The following is a 24,090-nucleotide window of genomic DNA, read 5'->3' as shown; positions in this document are numbered from 1 at the left end:
TTTCTGTACCTATAAAGATTTCAGCTTCTGTGCTTTCTATTAGCACTTGTAGCTCAGGGGCTTTCCCAGCACAACTACAACAATTTACAACTTCAATTCCGACTGTTCCTTGATCCAAGCACGTCCTGTATTTGCCATGCACCCTTTGAGATTGCAGCCCACCCCGTACTTTCCCGAGGCCTTCTAACCTAAAAAACCGCCCAGTCCACGCCACACAGCCTCCGCTACCCGTGTAGCCGCCAGCTGAGTGTAGTGAACTCCTGACCTTTTCAGCGGAACCCGAAACCCCACCACCCTATGGCGCAAGACAAGGAATCTGCAGCCAACACGGTCGCAAAACCGTCTGAGCCTCTGATTCAGACCCTCCACCCGGCTCTGCACCAAAGGTCCGCAGTCGGTTCTGTCAACGATGCTGCAGATGGTGAGCTCTGCCTTCATCTCGTAAGCAAGACCGGCAGCCTTCACCAAGTCAGATAGCCGCTGGAATCCAGAGAGAATTTCCTCAGATCCAAAGCGACACACGTCATTAGTGCCGACATGTGCCACCACCTGCAGCTGGCTGCACCCTGTGCTCTTCATGGCATCCGGAAGGACCCTTTCCACATCAGGAATTGCACCCTGTGCTCTTCATGGCATCCGGAAGGACCCTTTCCACATCAGGAATGACTCCACCCGGAATGCACACGGAGTGCACACTGGATTTCTTCCCCTCCTTAGCCGCCATATCCCTAAGGGGCCAAATTACGCGCCTAACATTGGAGCTCCCAACTACCAATAAGCCCACCCTCTGCGATTGCCCGGACCTTGAAAGCTGAGAATCATCCTCTGAAACAGGGCAGGCAGCTGTATCTGGCTCAGCCAGAGACACTCCCTGAAACCTGTTTGTCGGACGCACCGGGGAGGCTTTCTGATCACCCTGCGGGGACGTCTTTCACTGCCTGCCACGCCTTGGAACGACCTCCCAATCAACCACAGGCGAGGGCTCAGCCCCACTGCGGGCAGCAACCGGGGCAACCACAGCGGCAGACCGATCTGGGGACAGACGGGACGAGGTTGACATCCCCGTGATACCCACAATGGTGCCCATTGGTAACAGCCTCAAGCTGCGCGACCGAAGTCAGCGCCGCTTGCAGCTGTGAGCGAAGGGATGCCAACTCAGCCCTCATCCGAACACAGCAATCACAGTCCCTATCCATTCTAATCGATGTTGAACAACAGTTACTGAAAGATGAGTCCGTGCCTAGATGACGCAAGGGAAACACGCAAAGAATGTATGAACTAACCTGTACAAATGCCTAACGACTGCGCTACAACCTGCCTGAATTTACGATTACAGTAACTAAAACTCGAAATTACACCTCCTATACGAAACTCATACGCAATTTAAGTAAGAATCTACAAAGTAAACACTAAAGCGCGATGCTACAACTCTCAAATACTATAATACGCCCTAAATTTATGAATTAAACAATGCAAGTACCCAAAAACACGCAGAGAAATTAAGAATTAAACTATGTAACAAATAAGTAAGCTAGGGGTATACGACTTGCTGCTGCAGGTGCTTATCCAACGGCGGAAGGGAGCCGTTTTGGTGTGTAGTTTGAATTTCGTCGTTGTACTGTACGTCCTTGTACAATAATTTAAAATAATTTCCACTGAATGTTTCAGCTGGTTTCTTTATCATATCAGAGGCAAAGAATTCAACGCACGTGTTCGATTGAGCCTGGCTTACGTCGTTATTTCGCAAACTAGATCGTCAATCAAACACGCTCAATGGGTGGTTATGAAAAACGATAATTAATTACATTTTTAATGTTCTGGAGAAGTAACTAAAATTACGTAGTAGCAAATATTTTTTAGACTGAATTGAATTTTCGTTGAACTATACAGGTTAGAGCGCTGTTTGTTTTTGTAAATTCTGTGGAGACACTCACCTGCTCTTGGAGGGTGATGACGAGGAAGTTGCTGCCGTCCTGCAGCGGTTCGTGACTGGCGCCGATGATGGTACCATTGGTCAAGATGACGGACAAAATGACTATGCTGACGTCAGCGTGCATCGTGAGTGTGGTCGTGTCGCGCAGAACTTCCACCTCTATGAAGGTAGAGCCGTAAAATCTGAACGGATTTTCCCTAGAAAGAAAAAAAAATCGGGCGTCTCATTCTGTTCACTTCATTACATATCTTGCAACAAAATGCTAATTGGCAAAGACAAAGAACTCCATTCTGTAAAATCGAAGCTTTCTTATTGGAAGCGTAGTGACATCCTCAGTGCTTTGAAGGGCATGTACCACAGTTGCTCTAAAACCAAGATCGATTCAGGTAGGAAACAAATAATGGACTGCATGGTAATTTAATGGAAAGTACATGTAAGCTCCACCTTCGATCACAAATAATTTCAATTTCATTCATATAAGATGACGACTCAGACAATTTAGGAAAGAAAATGTCGTTCTACCTGTGGAGAAAAGTGGTTGACGAATTATATGCAATTGTCATTTTAGACACAGTCGCAGAATATGCCTACAATTATAACAGGCTTTGGTCATATTTTGGTCATCTTCAGATTCTATATATTGTAGGAGGCTTTTGGCAATTAAAGAGTTGTTTTCAACTGATGACAACGATTGGTGTGAATGAATTGTTCACCAAATGCCTCCTGTGACAAATTTGATCTGAAGATCGCCAAAGTACCGGGTGATTAAAAAGTCAGTATAAATTTGAAAACTGAATAAATCACGGAATAATGTAGATACAGAGGTACAAATTGACACACATGCTTGGAATGACATGGGGTTTTATTAAAACCAAAAATATACAAAAGTTCAAAAATATCGGACAGATGGCGCTTCATCTGTTCAGAATAGCAATAATTAGTATAACAATGTTTGGTTTTTTTTCTTTTCTTTTTTTTTTTTTTTTTTTTTTTTTTTTTTTTTTTTCGTCAGTCTACTGACTGGTTTGATGCGGCCCGCCACGAATTCCTTTCCTGTGCTAACCTCTTCATCTCAGAGTAGCACTTGCAACCTACGTCCTCAATTATTTGCTTGACGTATTCCAATCTCTGTCTTCCTCTACAGTTTTTGCCCTCTACAGCTCCCTCTAGTACCATGGAAGTCATTCCCTCATGTATTAGCAGATGTCCTATCATCCTGTCCCTTCTCCTTATCAGTGTTTTCCACATATTCCTTTCCTCTCCGATTCTGCGTAGAACCTCCTCATTTCTTACCTTATCAGTCCACCTAATTTTCAATTTTCGTCTATAGCACCACATCTCAAATGCATCGATTCTCTTCTGTTCCGGTTTTCCCACAGTCCATGTTTCACTACCATACAATGCTGTACTCCAGACGTACATCCTCAGAAATTTCTTCCTCAAATTAAGGCCGGTATTTGATATTAATAGACTTCTCTTGGCCAGAAATGCCTTTTTTGCCATAGCGAGTCTGCTTTTGATGTCCTCTTTGCTCCGACCGTCATTGGTTATTTTACTGCCTAGGTAGCAGAATTCCTTAACTTCATTGACTTCGTGACCATCAATCCTAATGTTAAGTTTCTCGCTGTTCTCATTTCTACTACTTCTCATTACCTTCGTCTTTCTCCGACTTACTCTCAAACCATACTGTGTACTCATTACACTGTTCATTCTGTTCAGCAGATCATTTAATTCTTCTTCACTTTCACTCAGGATAGCAATGTCATCAGCGAATCGTATCATTGATATCCTTTCACCTTTTATTTTAATTCCACTCCTGAACCTTTCTTTTGTTTCCACCATTGCTTCTTCGATGTACAGATTGAAGAGTAGGGGCGAAAGGCTACAGCCTTGTCTTACACCCTTCTTAATACGAGCACTTCGTTCTTGATCGTCCACTCTTATTATTCCCTCTTGGTTGTCGTACATATTGTATATGACCCGTCTCTCCCTATAGCTTACCCCTACTTTTTTCAGAATCTCGAACAGCTTGCACCATTTTATATTGTCGAACGCTTTTCCCGGTCGACAAATCCTATGAAAGTGTCTTCATTTTTCTGTAGCCTTGCTTCCATTATTAGCCGTAACGTCAGAATTGCCTCTCTCGTCCCTTTACTTTTCCTAAAGCCAAACTGATCGTCACCCAGCGCATTCTCAATTTTCTTTTCCGTTCTTCTGTATATTATTCTTGTAAGCAGCTTCGATGCATGAGGTGTTAAGCTGATTGTGCGATAATTCTCGCACTAGTCAGCTCTTGCCGTCTTCGGAATTGTGTGGATGATGCTTTTCCGAAAGTCAGATGGTATGTCACCAGACTCATATATTCTACACAGCAACGTGAATAGTCGTTTTGTTGCCACTTCCCCCAATGATTTTAGAAATTCTGATGGAATGTTATCTATCCCTTCAGCCTTATTTGACCGTAAGTCCTCCAAAGCTCTTTTAAATTCCGATTCTAATACTGGATCCCCTATCTCTTCTAAATCCACTCCTGTTTCTTCTTCTATCACATCAGACAAATCTTCACCCTCATAGAGGCTTTCAATGTATTCTTTCCACCTATCTGCTCTCTTCTTTGCATTTAACAGTGGGATTCCCGTTGCACTCTTAATGTTACCACCGTTGCTTTTAATGTCACCAAAGGTTGTTTTGACTTTCTGTATGCTGAGTCTGTCCTTCCGACAATCATATCTTTTTCTATGTCTTCGCATTTTTCCTGCAGCCATTTCGTCTTAGCTTCCCTGCACTTCCTATTTATTTCATTCCTCAGCGACTTCTGTATTCCTGATTTTCCCGGAACATGTTTGTACTTCCTCCTTTCATCAATCAACCGAAGTATTTCTTCTGTTACCCATGGTTTCTTCGCAGCTATCTTCTTTGTACCTATGTTTTCCTTCCCAACTTCTGTGATGGCCCTTTTTAGATACGTCCATTCCTCTTCAACTGTACTCGCTACTGCGCTATTCCTTATTGCTGTATCTATACCGTTAGAGAACTTCAAACGTATCTCGTCATTCCTTAGTACTTCCGTATCCCACTTCTTTGCGTATTGATTCTTCCTGACTAATGTCTTGAACTTCAGCCTACTCTTCATCACTACTATATTGTGATCTGAGTCTATATCTGCTCCTGGGTACGCCTTACAATCCAGTATCTGATTTCGGAATCTCTGTCTGACCATGATGTAATCTAATTGAAATTTTCCCGTATCACCCGGCCTTTTCCAAGTATACCTCCTCCTCTTGTGATTCTTGAACAGGGTATTCGCTATTACTAGCTGAAACTTGTTACAGAACTCAATTAGTCTTTCTCCTCTTTCATTCCTTGTCCCAAGCCCATATTCTCCTGTAACCTTTTCTTCTACTCCTTCCCCTACAACTGCATTCCAGTCGCCCATGACTATTAGATTTTCGTCCCCCTTTACATACTGCATTACACTCTCAACATCCTCATACACTTTCTCTATTTGTTCATCTTCAGCTTGCGACGTCGGCATGTATACCTGAACAATCGTTTTCGGTGTTGGTCTGGTGTCGATTCTGATCAGAACAACCCGGTCACTGAACTGTTCACAGTAACACACCCTCTGCCCTACCATCCTATTCATAACGAATCCTACACCTGTTATACCATTTTCTGCTGCTGTTGATATTACCCGATACTCATCTGACCAGAAATCCTTGTCTTCCTTCCACTTCACTTCACTTCACTGACCCCTACTATATCTAGATTGAGCCTTTGTATTTCCCTTTTCAGATTTTCTAGTTTCCCTACCACGTTCAAGCTTCTGACATTCCACGCCCCGACTCGTAGAACGTTATCCTTTCGTTGATTATTCAATCTTTTTCTCATGGTAACCTCCCCCTTGGCAGTCCCCTCCCGGAGATCCGAATGGGGGACTATTCCGGAATCTTTTGCCAATGGAGAGATCATCATGACACTTCTTCAATTACAGGCCACATGTCCTGTGGACACACGTTACGTGTCTTTAATGCTGTGGTTTCCATTGCCTTCTGCATCCTCATGTCGTTGATCATTGCTGATTCTTCCGCCTTTAGGGGCAATTTCCCACCCCTAGGACAAGAGAGTGCCCTGAACCTCTATCCGCTCCTCCGCCCTCTTTGACAAGGCCGTTGGCAGAATGAGGCTGACTTCTTATGCCAGAAGTCTTCGGCCGCCAATGCTGATTAGTTATCAAAATTTAGGCAGTGGCGGAGATCGAACCCAGGACCGAAGACCTTTTTGATTATGAATCAAAGACGCTACCCCTAGACCACAAAGTAAGACAAGGCTATGATGATGTTCTCTACAGGAAATACTCAATATGTCCACCATCATTCCTCAACAATAGCTGTAGTCGAGTAATAATGTCGTGAACAGCACTGTAAAGCATGTCCAGAGTTATGGTGAGGCATTGGCGTCGGATGTTGTCTTTCAGCATCCCTAGAGATGTCGGTCGGTCACGATACACTTGTGACTTCAGGTAACCCCAAAGTCAATAATCGCACAGACTGAGGTTCAAATGGTTCAAATGGTTCTGAGCACTATGGGACTTAACAGCTATGGTCATCAGTCCCCTAGAACTTAGAACTACTTAAACCTAACTAACCTAAGGACATCACACAACACCCAGTCATCATGAGGCAGAGAAAATCCCTGACCCCGCCGGGAATCGAACCCGGGAACCCGGGCGCGGGAAGCGAGAACACTACCGCACGACCACGAGCTGCGGACCAGACTGAGGTCTAGGGACCTGGGAGGCCAAGCATGACGAAAGTGGCGGCTGAGCACACGATCATCACCAAACGACGCGCGCAAGAGATCTTTCACGCGTCTAGCAATATGGGGTGGAGCGCCATCCTGCATAAACATCGTACGTTCCAGCAGGTGTTTATCAGCCGGGCTGGGGATGATGCGATTCTGTAACATATCGGTGTACCTCTCACCCGTCACGGTAGCAGTTACAAAACCAGAATCACGCATTTCCTCGAAGAAAAAAGGCCCGATAACGGTAGATTTGGTAAATCCAACCCATACCGTGACTTTCTCGTCGTGCAATGGAGTTTCCACGACAGTTCTAGGATTTTCGGTAGCCCAAATTCTGCAGTTGTGGGCGTTGACAGACCCTCGGAGCGTGAAATGAGCTTCGTCGCTCCACAACACGTTACTCAACCAATCGTTATCTTCCGCCATCTTTTGAAACGCCCACACCGCAAATGCCCTACGCTTCACTAAATCGCTAGGTAACAGTTCATAATGCCGATGGACTTTGTACGGATAGCATCGGAGGGTTCGCCTAAGTGCCAACCAAACAGTAGTGTATGGAATGCCGGTGCGACGTGCGACTGCACGAGCGCTGACTTCCCCGTGCATAGACGAACCCGCTACAGTCTCTATTTCTTCCTGAACTGTCTCAGCAGCATTACGCCTTATGCTCGGTCGACCACTACGGGGTCTATCGTCGAAACAACCAGTGGCTTCGAACTTCGAAATCATTCTCGCCACAGCTGCATTTGTCAATGGACCTTTACCCGTTCGAATCCCCTTCCTATGGCGATAGGATCGTAACGCTGAACTAACACATTCCCCATTCTGATAATCAGCTTCACTATAAGCGCCTTTTCATGTAACGTCAACATACTGCGACTGCTGGCGCGACTGATTCTCTCTCTCATTACAGCTCCTTTTAGACACCATTGTCATGCGCAGTCACTGACGTTTTTATGTCCAGCGCAATCTGTCGGACACTTTGTGAACTTTGGTTTTTTTTTGTTCTAATAAAACCCCATGTCATTTTAAGCATGTGTGTCAATTTTTACCTCTCTATCTACATTATTCCGTGGTTTATTAAGTTTTCAAATTTATACTGACTTTTTGATCACCCGGTATAATGAGGCGTCAAAAGCCGTGGGACACCTCATAAAATCGTGTCGGGTCTCCTTTTGCCCGGCGCAGTGCAGCAACTCGACGTGGCATGGCTCAACAAGTCGCTGTAAGTTCCCTGCAGAAATACTGGATCATGCTGCCCGTACAGTCGTCCGTAATTTCGAAAGTGTTATCGCAGCAGAATTCTGTGCACGAACTAACCTCTCGATTATGCGCTATAAATGTTCCGTGGGAGCCATGTCGGCTGATTTGGGTGGCCAAATAATTCGCCTGAACTGTCCAGAAAGTTCTTCAAACCAATCGCGGACAATTGTGGCCATGTGACATGGTGAATTGTCGTCCATAAAAATCCCATCGTTGTCTGGGAACATAATGCCAATGAATGGTTGCAAATGGCCTCCAAGTAGCTGAACATTACCATTTCGAGTCAATGACCGGATCAGTCCGACGCGAGGACCACGCTATTATCGAGCGACCACCAGCTTGCACAGAGCCTTGTTGGCAACTTGGGTTCATGACTTCATGGTGTCTGCAGGGCACTCGAGCCCTACCATTAATCCTTACCAATTGAAATCTAGATTCTTCTGAGCAGGCCACTGTTTTCTAGTCGTCTAGGGTTTAATCGATATGGTCAATAGCCCAGGAGAGAAGATGCAGGCGATGACGCGCAGTTAGCAACACACTTCGGTTGTCTGCTGCCATAGCCCATTAACGAAAATTTCGCCGCAATGTCCTAATGGATACGTTCCTCGAACGTCCGACAATGCTTTTTTGCGGTTGTTTGACACAGTTTTGCTTGTCTGTTAGCACTGGCCACTCTACGCTAATGCCACTGCTCTCGCTCGCTAAGTGACGGCCGTCGGCCGCTGCGTTGTCTGTGGTGAGAGGAAATAGCCTGGATGCGGTATTCTCGGCGCCCTATTGACGCTATGGTTCTCGGAATATTAAATTCCGTAATGATTTCAGAAATAGAATGCGTCTGGCTCCAACTAACATTTCGCGTTCAGAGCCTGTTAATTCTCGCTGTGCGGTCGCAATCACGTCGGAAACCTTTTCACGTGAATCACGTGAGTACATATGACAGCTCCGCCATTGCACTGCCCTTCTATACCTTGTGTACGCGACACTACCGCCATCTGTATATGTGCATATCGCTATACCATGGCTTTCGGCATCTCAGTGTATATCCGAAAACAGTTATGAATGTATACAGGGTGAGTCACCTAACATTACCGCTGGATGTATTTCGTAAACCACATCAAATACTGACGAATCGATTCCACAGACCGAACGTGAGGAGAGGGGCTAGTGTAATTGGTTAATACAAACCATAAAAAAATGCACGGAAGTATGTTTTTTAACACAAACCTACGTTTTTTTAAATGGACCCCCGTTAGTTTTGTTAGCACATCTGAACATATAAACAAATACGCAATCAGTGCCTTTTGTTGCATTGTAAAATGTTAATTACATCCGGAGATATTGTAACCTAAAGTTGACGCTTGAGTACCACTCCTCCGCTGTTCGATCGTGTGTATCGGAGAGCACCGAATTACGTAGGGACCCAAAGGGAACGGTGGTGGACCTTAGGTACAGAAGACACTGGAACAGCACATTACGTCCACATGCTAACACCTTTTTATTGGTCTTTTTCACTGACGCACATGTACACTTCCTGTGTTGTATGACAAGTTACAGAAAATGTTGCTTGGCACTGTGACGGAGGAAACCATGGAAAAAGGGTGGAAAATCGTAATGTGTAACCAAAGGAGCGGTTATTTTCTACACAATCACAAAATATGTATATACAGGGTGAGTCACCTAACGTTACCGCTGGATATATTACGTAAACCTGATATCTTCTCTCGATAAAGGACCGAATTTCTTTTCGTTATTCATCGTGGTTACTTGCTGTATCGCATTTACGTAAACCTTTACACGAAATTTGAATGAGGTAAAAACGCATTGCGTGGACTTTGCGTACAGTTCATTTTAGGTAATACATTATTGCGTATGAAATTTAGTCAACATATCGAAATTGTTTTTAAAGCTGAGAGCAGAACGATAGCTATCACCGTTCTCGAGATATTGAATGATATGTCGGCGGACGGGCTGTGCGGTGACCGCGCGCGGGTCGCTCGCGACGCGACCGATACTTTCGTCCTGCTCGTCGTAAACCATGTGGTTGTATCAACTGCAAATTTCGTAAACGGTTCAAGAAATCGAAACGTGTTTTTTGCAAACGATAACTTGTAAAAACTCATGTATTTCGTCGCATGATAAATATCCAAAATCTGTTTAACTACCAAGATATGAAAGAAACTACAGTTTTTTCGGAAGGGATAGATGAATTTTTTTAAACAGCATTTAATAGCGTGTGTAATGAGAAGTTAAACCGAGACTAATTTGCTGGTATGTCATAAGATGTAATTTGCTAATTATCTACAGCTATTGATTATTTCCTTTGGAAGTAACAAACGTTTTTTTCTTTATCCAGTGTATGTTATTGGTTCAAGACGCGTTTCGCCTTTTACTTTAAGGCATCTTCGGTGGAATCTAGAATGACTCAGTTTTGTTTTGATCTGTGATACTTGCAGATTATAAAACAGTTCACATCTTTTCTTACGTGAATGACTGATTACTTATAGTGAATTGAGTTTTTGGCGGACATATACGTTTCCCCTCACCTGGTCACATGCTGGAGGTTGAACTAAAACTTAGATTATGGAACATAAGCACATTTTCATGTTCGCTCTTTTTTCTTCTGTCACTAGCAATAGACGTTTTACCGAAAACTCTGATTTAAAGTCGTAACTACGGTGTGTTCACCTCATGTCCCTTCCTGTCTGGTTTGTTTATGTACATGTTGCCAACCTGCAGAGTTATATGCTGAAAACTAATGTTTGTTTATTTTTGTTCTCCTTATATCTGTATGTGTGTGTGGCTAGCCAGTGATAGTTATAGAAAGTTGAAAGTGAATCCAGTAGTTGTCAGACAGTGGTTGAAAGATTTGGTGTTCAGCTGATTTCAGTTTTGGTTTAAATGTTTTAAGGAGTGCATGGAAGAGTAAATTCACTGCTTACATTAATAGATAAAATAGTAGAATAGTATTTCAACAGATGATTATTATCAGAATACTATCACCCAACCCCTTTGTCCTCACTCTTTGACGCCCCACAATACGTCCTGTCAACTAGCCCCTATTGTTGTCAAAGTTGTGCCGTAATTTCCTCTTCCTCCTCTATTTAATTCCGTACCTCTTCTTTAGTCACACGATCCTCGTATCTAATGTTCAGCATTCTTATGAATCACCACGTTTTGAAAGCGTCCATTGTCTTCTTGACAGAACTGTTCATCGTCCATGTTTCACTTACATACAAGGCTGCACTCCACACAAATACCTTTGTAAAATAGTATCCAACCATTAGCATTTATATTCGGTGTGAACATATTTTCTTTTTCAGAACGCTTTTCTTGCTATTGACAGTCTTCAGTCAGGTTTGCGTCTGCATCAGGAAATGCCTTACAATTTAAAATCTGGTTTCGAAAACTGTTCCAAATATATATTATTCTTTCGTGATTCTTAAGGAAGGTGCTGGCGATGATTACATTATGCTCTGTGGGAAATTCTATCAGGTGCCTTCCACTTTCATCCCTTCCACCTAGCCTTTGTGTTCTTACTGTTTTCGTGTACCTGCTACTGTACCACATTTTAAATTTTTGTCTCACTTAACTATCTGAATAATCTCTCTTGTTGTACATTGTTTCACTGTGTTAGGAGATAGTGAACAATCGTGAACGGTAGTCTGTTTATGGTGAAATGAGAAAACATGAATAATGAAATATGTGAAAGAGCACATTGTACAGAAAATGAAAAATTGGTATGTCTTCACCCAACTTCGTCTTTCCTTCATGTAGGTGTAAGATATAGTTAATCAAACGCACTGCGCGTTTCAGTGGGTCCTGCCCCGTACCTCAGTGGTTGTCCGTCATTGGCTACCGCTAACATCTGCCGCTTCCAGATGGGAACACCAATTCCGCGAGCCACCACGTCAACGCGGGAAACGCTTGCCACTGCCGTTTCCGCACGCCGCGCTGCCGTGCTCTAGTGGGAACCGGCCTTAAGCGATGCGAGCAGCGGCTCCGTGGTATGGGGCGTTAACTGCGCGTCGCGAAAGGAATCTTCCTGAGCGTGGGTCCGCGAGGGGTCTAATTTGCAGTTCGGTTGTATGCTGTCGACCAGTGAGGAGGTTCTGAAAATTGGCGCGCCTTCCTGTGTCCATTGAAACGGCTGCCACTCGCCGGAGTATTTGGAGGTACTGCGTTGGTTCAGTCCTGGGAGTCGTAACGCACCAGAAGTTGAGTATTGATCATTAACAGATTTTATGAAGTTTAATTGAATTCAATTTACTTATTCTTGTTAATTATACCAGCCGTATATTTTGGGGGTTTCCCACCATTCATTCTCGTCTGCCCACCCGCAGGATGGTGGTAATATTAGAAAGGGTGGTCCGTTTGTCCCCTTTTGAGGACTGGTGGGGTGGGGGGGGGAGTCAGAGTAAATCTGTGGTTCGAATTGCTTCTTTCCCCTCCCAGCTTACCTATGGGTTATTTGACTGTTAGCCTCTGCTATGTCTGTGAAAGTCTAAGGCACCAATGGCTGTACTGTTTAAAATACAAGGCGCTAAGACCTCATCCATTCATAACGAATTCCTGCTCATCTGGAAGCTGTAACTTAAATAAATTTGTGTTTATGTATATTTGGCTATAATCAAGAAAGGTTGTTAATGTACACCGTAGTAGGTTTTTTTTATATTGTTTCTAGTCAGCAAAAACTGTTGTGTGTTTTTCCAATTCAATACCTTTTAAGGCTTTTACTCAACGTGCTTATGTGTTTAATACCGGTTGGTTATTAGTGTGTTTTCTTCCCATGCTGTTTATGGCATTGAGTACTCTTCTTTGCAAAGCACTGATATATGTTTCACCACTTATGCTACTCCCAACAATCATGTATCACACTGAAAAGCAGAGATGATTCTTTTAACACTCTCTTGCGTCTTTTCAATGCAATTCCATAGACATTTTTTATGACTCTATTTTATGAATAGCAGACACCAAACACATGTTAATCATACAGATATCAAATCTTCAGGATCAGGATCCACAAGTTTTGCTTTACACCATTCATTAATGAATGGGGGTATTTATCAGAGAGAATTTTAAAGTAATCCAGAGAATCGATTAAAATAAAATTAAAGTAACTGATAAGTAATGCATCGATAATAGCCCAAATTAATAATAAAGTCAGCGCATGTTGATGAGTTTTTGTATCTACACTCCTGGAAATGGAAAAAAGAACACATTGACTTCGGTGTGTCAGACCCACCATACTTGCTCCGGACACTGCGAGAGGGCTGTACAAGCAATGATCACACGCACGGCACAGCGGACACACCAGGAACCGCGGTGTTGGCCGTCGAATGGCGCTAGCTGCGCAGCGTTTGTGCACCGCCGCCGTCAGTGTCAGCCAGTTTGCCGTGGCATACGGAGCTCCATCGCAGTCATTAACACTGGTAGCATGCCGCGACAGCGTGAACGTGAACCGTATGTGCAGTTGACGGACTTTGAGCGAGGGCGTATAGTGGGCATGCGGGAGGCCGGGTGGACGTACCGCCGAATTGCTCAACACGTGGGGCGTGAGGTCTCCACAGTACATCGATGTTGTCGCCAGTGGTCGGCGGAAGGTGCACGTGCCCGTCGACCTGGGACCGGACCGCAGCGACGCACGGATGCACGCCAAGACCGTAGGATCCTACGCAGTGCCGTAGGGGACCGCACCGCCACTTCCCAGCAAATTAGGGACACTGTTGCTCCTGGGGTATCGGCGAGGACCATTCGCAACCGTCTCCATGAAGCTGGGCTACGGTCCCGCACACCGTTAGGCCGTCTTCCGCTCACGCCCCAACATCGTGCAGCCCGCCTCCAGTGGTGTCGCGACAGGCGTGAATGGAGGGACGAATGGAGACGTGTCGTCTTCAGCGATGAGAGTCGCTTCTGCCTTGGTGCCAATGATGGTCGTATGCGTGTTTGGCGCCGTGCAGGTGAGCGCCACAATCAGGACTGCATACGACCGAGGCACACAGGGCCAACACCCGGCATCATGGTGTGGGGAGCGATCTCCTACACTGGCCGTACACCGCTGGTGATCGTCGAGGGGACACTGAATAGTGCACGGTACATCCAAACCGTCATCGAACCCATCGTTCTACCATTCCTAGACTGGCAAGGGAACTTGCTGTTCCAACAGGACAATGCACGTCCGCATGTATCCCGTGCCACCCAACGTGCTCTAGAAGGTGTAAGTCAACTACCCTGGCCAGCAAGATCTCCGGATCTGTCCCCCATTGAGCATGTTTGGGACTGGATGAAGCGTCGTCTCACGCGGTCTGCACGTCCAGCACGAACGCTGGTCCAACTGAGGCGCCAGGTGGAAATGGCATGGCAAGCCGTTCCACAGGACTACATCCAGCATCTCTACGATCGTCTCCATGGGAGAATAGCAGCCTGCATTGCTGCGAAAGGTGGATATACACTGTACTAGTGCCGACATTGTGCATGCTCTGTTGCCTGTGTCTATGTGCCTGTGGTTCTGTCAGTGTGATCATGTGATGTATCTGACCCCAGGAATGTGTCAATAAAGTTTCCCCTTCCTGGGACAATGAATTCACGGTGTTCTTATTTCAATTTCCAGGAGTGTAGAATAGTTGAATATCACCAGATGGACAAGAAAAGAAATAAACGGGACTCTAAAATTGTTTTGCTGTACTTTTGGTTAGCTAAATAGAGTATTCAAAAGGAAGATTCCAATGTTTGTGGATATAATATTTGAGATTTGCGTGCATTAAAAGATTTGACTTACGTCAATGAGACATCGACTTGTAATGCGGAAACTACTCAAATATCATTGGTTGCTCACCGAGAAATGGTGAGAAACATTTTGACAATTATCAAGAATCATATAAAACCAAGAAATCAATCAGATAACAGATTGGAATGGAAGTAACGAAAATGAGGTGGAGCAGGGTGGACCAAGGAAGTCATTTACTGGATACCAAGAAAAAAGATGTTAAATCATGGAATGTGATTGGATGGCAGTAGAAAACATGTTATAGGAACAGGAATGAGTATCGTTGACGACCATAATGCAGCGAGAACTCCTCACTCCTCTCTGTTTCCACCTCTCCCTCCATGTCACTGTCCACCCATCTCTGTCTGTCTCCTCCTCCCATCTGTCTCTTCCTACTCCCTCTCTCTATCTATCTCCTCCACCCCTCTCTCTGTCCGTCTCCCTTCCTTCTTCTTTGTGATGATGTGATGACCACGTTCTTCTCCTCCACTCTCCATCGTTCTCCTCTTCCCCTTGTCTCCATCCCCACCCTCTTCCCCTTCTCTATACTCATCCCCTCCTGCCTCTATCTTTCCCTAGACATCCCTCCTACATGTAGAGCTCTGAAACCATTTCTTATCACCAACATACAGGCTGTCTTGCAAAGTAGATCGATAAGACGGGTCAGTACTACTCCAACACAGCATGCATGCCGTGCAGGACAGCCTACATATGGGAGTGGGAAAAACAGTATCTTGCTCATCACATGCAGGCTGTGCTGCAAAGCAGGTCGATAAGGCAGGCTGCACAATCTGCCTCTCCTATAGGACAGCCTATGTGCTAGGCGCTGGATAAAACACATCTGTGTCCATCTCCACTCCTATTGAAGCTAAGAGATTAGAAGTCCCATAGTGACGATCCTCACATAGCTTCCCACTTCTGTTCCAAATTTGGTTTGCGTTGATCCAGGGGTTTGAGAGGAGATCCCAGACAAAAACTCTCACACACATCTGGGGCATCTCCACACACGTCATCACTTGGCATTGGGGCTCACTTCGAAGTGGGACTCCTCACTGAAAACAATTCTACTCCATTTAGTAAGATTCCATGCCAAAGATGCGTCTGGAGATGCCCTGAACAAAGGTGGATACCGACCTTACCAATCTGACTGTCATACGCCACCATACTGCTCAACAGCGAGGACTGATGGTCTAAGGTCCCATTTATTTTCATAGCAGGCCCCACTTGGTTGTCATCTGCGTCACCCTTACAGCACAGTGCTATGTCGATGACATTCTACACTCCATTTTGTTGCCCTTCATAGCAAGCCCTCCTGGACTTACATTTCAGTAAGATGATGCCTGCCCACACATGGCGAGAGTTTCTACTGTTTGTCTCCATGCTTACCAAGCCCTACCTTGGCCAACAAGGTCACCACATCTCTCCCCAATTAGAACGTTTACTGGAGCATTATGTACTGGGCCCTTTAACCAGCGCGGAATTTTGACGATCTGACTCGTCAATTGGACTGAATGTGGCACAGTATCCCTCAGAAGGACGTCAACAAATCTATCAATCAGTGCCAGGAAGAATAAATTCATTCACAAGGGCGAAAGATGGATAAACACGTTCTTGAACTGCTCAATTTTCGAAGGTTTTTCTCTTCAATAAACCATCCAATTTTTCGTAAACTGAAATCATCTGTTTGTTTTTAAATGTACATGACATCTACCGATTACTGTCCCATTTTACTTTCTTCCTGATGAATAGTTTTTCTCATCTTAGAGTGTATCTCAGTATAATTGAGGAAAAACTGTTCTTTGAATTAAATGCTTCCAGCTAATGAGAACATGGAATATTTGTGTGAATTAGCTGCAGAGAAACGCATATGCACCTCAAACAATAAAGTGAAATTTATCCAGGAAGCTCACTCCCTCCGAAACCAGCACGTCAGGAAGTTTTAAAGCAAACGGAAAGTGCCGAGAACTTACCCCTCGTTGAGGTTGGGCGCCAGCGTGACCTTGTAGGAGCGAGGCAAACTCTCTCCTGGCAGCCTCTGCCCGACCGTCGGCGACGACGCCAGCGCCACCAGCAGCGCCACGGCAGCTGCTGCTGCTACGGTTTTCATCTGGACACCAAAGTGAGTTGTAATGTAGAAACTCGGAATAGCTGTGTAAACTAATGAAAGCATAAGTAAAGCAAAAATGAGAATGGCGGCAAGGCACGAAGGTTCTTCTTTGCCATAAGCTCTACAGACGAAATGTTACGCTACTCCTCAAAAGAGCACCTCGATCTCTTAGGAACGCTCTAGACAGTTTGGAACTGATATAAGACGGTTGCGTGACATTCCACGTGAGTCATGGCAATGAAATGGGGTGTACACTGTCTGATCACAAGTATCTTGACACCTATTAGTGAACTTGATATGGGATGTGTCTACCACACACTGGTATGATGGCTTCAACAGTTCTGGGGACACTTCCAGTGAGTTGTCTTGAAAGTCTGTGCAGAAAGGGCAGCCCTTCATTTCTCAAAAGCCAAAACAACCGAAAGTAGTGATGCTGGACGCTAGGGTCTGGAGCGAACTCGAAGATCTAACTCGTCCCAAAGGTTTTCCATTGGATTCAGACCAGGACTCTGGGCAGGTAGTCAATTTCAGGAATGTTAGTATCCACAAATCATTGCATCACAGATGCAGCTTTACGACAGGGTGCACTGTGAAGCTGGCACAAAAAGTTAGCGTTTCCGAAGTGTTCCTCTACTGTACACACACACAAAGCTATAAAATGTGTTCATACCCTTCAGCATTTAAAGTTTTCTTCAGCGCAATAAGAGGACCACACCGTAACCGCGGAAAACATCGCCATCTGCAATGTCTCCTCCTCCGCACTTCATGTTGGCGCTACACACGATGACAGGTAACGCTCTCCTGACATTTGCCAACCCAAACCCTTATATTGGATTGTTACTCTCTACTATATTCTCTAGTATAGCATGATTCCTCACTCCAAATTATTCGCTTTTAGTTACCCACCGTCTAGCAACGCCGCTCTTTACGTCATCCCTAGCGTCACTTACCACTGACTATAGAAATGTGTAGCTTACGAGTAGCTGCTCGACCATTCTAGTCCTTTCTTTTATCTCTCAACGCACAGCCATCCTGTGAGCCGGGCTGCTGGTATCACTTTGGAACTCACGAGTGATTCCTTATACTGTTTTCATGCGATTATATTCAACCATATATTGAGCAAGCAGTAAAGGAAACAAAAGAAAAATTCGGAGTAGGAATTAAAATCCAAGGAGAAGAAATAAAAACTTTGAGGTCCGCCGATGACATAGTAATTCTGTCATAGACAACAAAGGACCTGGAGGAGCAGCTCAACGGAATGGACAGTGTCTTGAAAGGAAGATATAAATTAACATCAACAAAAGCAAAACGAGGATAATGGAACGTAGTTGAATTAAATCGGGTGATGCTGCGGGAATTAGATTAGGAAATAAGACGCTTAAAGTAGTAAATGAATTTTGCTATTTGAGGAGCAAAATAACTGATGATGGTCGAAGTAGAGAGGATATAAAATGTAGACTGGCAATGGCAAGAAAAGCGTTTCTGAAGAAGAGAAATTTGTTAACATCGAGTATAGATTTAAGTGTCAGGAAGTCGTTTCTGAAAGTATTTGTATGGAGTGTAGCCATGTATGGAAGTGAAACGTGGACGATAAATAGTTTGGACAAGAAGAGAATAGAAGCTTTCGAAACATGGTGCTACAGAAGAATGCTGCAGATTAGATGGGTAGATCACATAACTAATGAGGAGGTATTGAACAGAATTGGAGAGAAGAGAAATTTGTGGCACAACTTAACTAGAAGAAGGGATCGGTTGGTAGGGCATATTCTGAGGCATCAAGGGATCGCCAATTTAGTATTAGAGGGCTTCTTGGAGGGTAAAATATCGTAGAGAGAGACCAGGCGATAAATACACTAAACAGATTCAGAAGGATGCAGGTTGCAGCAGGTACTGGGAGATGAAGAAGCTTGCACAGGATAGAGTAGCATGGAGAGCTGCATCAAACCAGACTCTGGACTGAAGACCACAACAACAACAACATGTTCAACCAACCTTCGCAATGCTTCAGTGTCACTGTCCATCATCATATGAGGTCTGCCTGGTCTTTGTTTAGCTGATGTTGTTCCTTCGCGTTTGCATTTCACAGTCACCTCATCAACAGTCGACTTGAGCAGCATTAAAATGGTTGAAATAACCCTGATGGATTCGTTAATCAAACGATATCAAATGCATACACCTCTTTCGACGTAACTGAGCTCTCTCGACCACCATCCTGCTGTTATTGCTTCTCTGCTGACTCCACCACAATTTACACCTCTTTTTATACTGGCTGTTCCGCTTCTCATGACATCTAGCGGACAATTCCACGTTACACATTGGTGTCAGGATATTTTGATGAGATAGTGTAAGGAGTCCGAACAGTGACGTGGGTCGACGTGCAGACATGGCAGAAAGGAGCTATCTTGTTTTGACCTGTTCATGACAACACTGCGAATGAAGTTGAACGACAGTTTGGTGCGTCAGCGAGGACTTTCCCATGTGGCTATAAGAAATGGTTCATCACTAGCAGTCATGCAAAACAGATTAAGAGCAGTGGTAGCGAAAAGGACGGATTGGAACCAGAGCTGAGTGTCACGTCTTGTAAATGACTACCTGTTTCACGTCCGACAGAAGTTGTTGCTGTCAGTGAGTGCAGGTCCATCTCAAACAGTTCGTGAGCGAACATTGTGAAAAGAATTACCAACAATGGACATCTGGAGTCCGGTACACCTTAAAGGCTATTCCTCACAGCGGCACAGTGGGCCAAACACAGTAACTGGAAAGTACCTGACTGGACGTGTGTAATGTGGTTCGGCGAGTTAAGATTTTGTCGCTTCTCAAGTAATATAAGGCTTGAGGCGCCACAACGTCCTATTGCGGCGTTTAACCTGCAGTGTTTCAGGACTGTAGTTCTAGTTGGAGGTGATTCTGTGATGCTTTTTTTGTACTAGGACTTCATCTCACTCGTGAACATGAACCAGGATGATTATTTCAACATTTTCATTGATCAAATATTGCCCTTTCGTCTGCTCTCTCATGACGAGTATGCAGTGAAAGGGAAAGTGTTCCCGGTGCAGCCTTGCTGACAACGAAAATCATCTGCAGAAAATGGTGAATAAATTGTCAAATATTTTAGAAGAGTATCATTGAGGTTTAATGCAAGCAAGGCTAATTTCATGACAGATAAAAGCTAAAACCAAAAAGGAATAGCAAAAATAAAAATTAGAGGAAAGAAAATAAAGCAAATAAATAAGCATTTGCAGACAAGAAATAGCTTCTAACAAACAACGAAACAATGAAGATTAGAGAAATTACCTAGAGACAAGAACAAGAAACTCTTCATATTTCGTTAAAGAGTATAATCACAGGAACTCCTAAAATAATATAATTAACATTAGCAATCTCGTACTGTGATATTAAATGAAGTTAAATAAGTTCATTGTACAGTATCTAAAAATGTACATCCTTGACTTCTTCCCATGTTACAGATACTGTTCTCCACGGGATCCGTGGAACACGACTTATGTATTTTTGTGGGTCTTTATGGGCCTCTTAAATTCGGAGTTTGCAAATCAGTTTGACGATTACGAGTTTGGTTGGTCATGTAATCCAACATACCGTAGACACTGGAATGCAGCTCTGTCTGCAGGGTCTCATGTACCGCAATCGATTTTCAGGTTCATGTAAAATCTCGACTTCATTTGAGTCGTGGTTGGGTTGTCATGTTGCAGGTTTAGAGTGGTTAATGTGTATGAAGTAAGTCTGTGTGGAATAAAGCACAAGAGCAAGTACTGGACTTACCAGGAAGCTACAATTTCTTTCAATAAACTGACGAGGTGTAGCCAGGGTGTTTATAAATGAATATTGGGGTTTTAACACTTTATAATATTTATTATTTTAAACTTGCAGTTATAAGTGATATGTAAAATGAAAGAGCAGCTCAAACAGTTTCGCCAAGAACCTTATAAATGTCCAATGTGAGCACCATTTGTCACACAGCACACATCAAGTCTATAGCTGAGTTCTTCCCAAACATTGATAAGTGTGTCTTCAGTGATTGTAGCAATAGCTGCTTCACTCCGGTTTCTTAATTCAAGGAGGTCTGCTGGTAGCGGAGGCACGTACACACTATCCTTGATGAAGCTAAAAAGGAAAAGATCACATGGCGTTAGGTCGGGTGAACGTGAAGGCCATGCAAAGCAAGCACTGTCATTGGGCCCGTTGCGGCCTATCCAGCACTTGGGTACAGTGAAGTTCAACCAATCGAGTAATTCACTTTGCCTGTGAGGTGGCGCACCATCTTGCTGGAAAATGAAGTTCTTACCATCTTCCAACTGAGGGAAGAGCCGTTGCTCTAGTGTATCAAGGTAAGAAGTGCCAGTTACAGTAGGTTCACCAAAACAGAAAGTCCCACAAACTTTCCGCCGGGATATGGCACAATAAAAACCTCATGAGGATTTTCTGAACCCCAGACGCACACATTGTGAGTGTTAATATGTCCACTAAGGTGAAAGGTGGATTCATCACTGAAGACAACATGATCCAGAAAATCTTCGTCGTCATGAAACAAAATTTCGTTTGTGAAGTTGGCACGTAATCCAAGGTCTGCCGGCTTTAGAGCCTGTAATAACTGTAAACGGTAAGGACGTAGTTGCACGCATTTTCTTAAAACTTTCCAAACAGCCGACACAGGAACTTGTAATTCTCGAGTAGCCTTCTGGACCGATTTCTTTGGGGTATGACTGAATGACTCTCTCCCTCGCTCAACAGCCACTTCACTAACTTGTGGCCGTCCTGTACTCTTCCCTTTACAAAGGCAGCCAGTATCTTCAAATTGATGATACCATCTATGAATGTTATTATCACTTGGAGGATCACAACCGAATCAGCTGGAACGCACGTTGCACGGTAACTATAGATTCGATCTTTACAAACTACAAAACACAAAATGCTTTCTGTTCACTAGTCGCCATCTTCGCTACTACTGCTGCCTAGCGGATTGCGCGCTGCGCATGCGCACTGGTAGAAAACACAACTTGAGTTACTCTTTCATTTGACATATCATTTATAACTGTAAGTTTAATGTAATAAATATTACAAAGCGTTAAAACCCCGATATTCATTTATAAACATCCTGTGTTTTTTTTTTATGGTGTGGGAAGAAATAGGGAATTCCCTGGCAAGAACCCTGTATACTCTATGTAGCTACACTTGCTCTTACTTTTACTGGTAAAGACTCTCGATACAGTCTATAGCTGGTGATAAAATATTTGCTAATTACATGCATAGGGTTAAGAGTAATTAGGAAATTTTCTGGCCGTCCCAGGGCTCAAAAACGGTGGAGTGTAATAACGTTCAACCAACTGTCACTTCATACTTTTTCCACAAGACGAATCGCCAAAGTGGTTACAATAAAACAACTTCGCACTCATTAATTGACGAGGTTAAGATTTTTAAACAAATTTTCTTAAGAAATTTCCCTCACCTCTTCGTTAAGGGGTCACTAACATCCATAAGGAGATCGCAATTGTTCTCTCTATTAAAAGCACTGAAGGTATTAAGAGGGTACTGATAATATTCATCGTGCTGATGAAATCAGAGCAGCTGCTGTAAGACACAACTTGTGTAAAAAAACTGATCCTCGGGGAACTGGTATTGGACTGGGCTATCAAAATCAGTTGTGGCCTCACGCGTAGACAAAAAAGCGATTACCATTTCCAGAGTTCTGTTTTAGTCGTTGGCAAGTTATGTTGCATGTAAAGATGGTTATTTTAACTGTTTAGACCAGTGGTGCGGTTGTATGCTCAAAGACATCCTAGTCTAGCGAGGCCCTTGTGATCTGTCTTTGCAACATTATAAAGAAAAATTCAAGAAACTGGACGTATGAAGAATAATTTACTCCTATTTAAAAGAACAGCAACTGACGACAGATACGTAAGTAACGTTTTAGTAGCAGTAACACACAACTGGCATGTCTTTACAAGTCAGCCTCAACGTGTTAGTGAGATCAGCCGAAGAAGTGTTTGCGAGTACCACATTCCACTGCACGTTTCACTCCATCAGCAACTCCATGCAACGACTTTCAGAATCTGTTATAGTTCTCGGAATAGTGTCTACGAAAACTACAAAATGATCAGATGTTTTTATGTAAGATTTTGTTTACGGGTGAAGCATCGGTTAGAAAACACGGGGAAACACATCGTAGTAATAAGCACTGTTTAGCACAAAATCCACTCTGACTGAGAGACGTTGATAAAGAAACGTCCTCTATCTGTGAAAGTGTGGTGTGCGCTTTGGAAAAACCGCGTCATTAGCCCCTGTTTTAATGATGGAATTCTCAATAGCCGCAGGTATCTACAGTACCTAACTGATATGCTGCTGCAACTATTGGAGGACATGAAAATTATAACCAATGCTGGTAGGTGGCTAAAAAAGTCAACATATGTTATTTGAAGCTCTTTATTAAATCAGGCTTTTCGGGTTTAGCCTGTTATCAAATTACCTGTCAAAAAAATATTTTATACAACCATCATAAGCAAATGGTATTCCAGATCAAATGTGATATAGAAATATACGTCACACATTACAGTGCACGTACCAAATCGCTGTTGTTAGCTACTACTCTCAAGTTAACAAGAATAACGTCAATACATATTTGAAGGAAATATTGCCTCCAAAAATTAAGAGTAAGAACTGCTCACAACAGATGGAATGCTGAGTAATACCGCTGCATAATCCCACGGAAGAAATTTTTATTTTTATTTTATCTTTATTAATCTTTCTGTTCTGTTGAATGTCCGAACTACTTGTAGGGTTCTGGGTCATCCCAGTAACTTCCTTCCTTGCTTTACACAATGCAGTCTTAGAGTTCTCATATTTTGGAATATTTGTAACGAAATCTATACCTCTGTCTTTGTAATCTAGAAACTCCTCTTTAACAATATGGAAAACAAACACTATCTTTCCTTAATGAGCTCTTTTCCTGTATTTATGTATTCGTTTCTTAATCTGCACGTTTACTTCAGTAGGTGGGCAAGAATGTTGCTGTTCAGCCATGATTCTGTCATTTAAAAGCATTTTCTAAGTTTAATAAAAGGATATCTACCCAGTTTATCTATCCTGTTTGGTAATTTATTGCTTTTGTTGTTACTAGTATTCCTTTTGGTATCCACTTGCGTCAATCGCTATTGTTTCTGTTATTCTGATGTGCATCATGCCTCAGCTGTTTAGCTTTATTAA

The 24,090-nt window shown here is 43.5% G+C and overlaps 1 protein-coding gene across 1 annotated transcript in view; it reads right to left on the bottom strand.

The window, feature by feature from the left end:
• LOC126474602 (aminopeptidase N-like) overlaps window positions 1-16,872 on the bottom strand; it is a 179,752-nt gene extending 162,880 nt beyond the window's left edge. The window contains exons 1-2 of the mRNA XM_050102078.1: window positions 16,736-16,872; window positions 1,935-2,130 (exon numbers count right to left, since the gene is read on the bottom strand). Of these exons, the coding sequence (XP_049958035.1) occupies window positions 1,935-2,130; window positions 16,736-16,872 (333 nt within the window). The remainder of the gene's footprint in view (window positions 1-1,934; window positions 2,131-16,735) is intronic.
• Window positions 16,873-24,090: the final 7,218 nt, after the last annotated feature.

The sequence above is a fragment of the Schistocerca serialis genome, chromosome 4 (genome assembly GCF_023864345.2).
Source record: "Schistocerca serialis cubense isolate TAMUIC-IGC-003099 chromosome 4, iqSchSeri2.2, whole genome shotgun sequence".
Classification (NCBI taxonomy): Eukaryota; Metazoa; Arthropoda; class Insecta; order Orthoptera; family Acrididae; genus Schistocerca; species Schistocerca serialis.
This window is presented reverse-complemented; position numbering and strand designations above follow the sequence as displayed.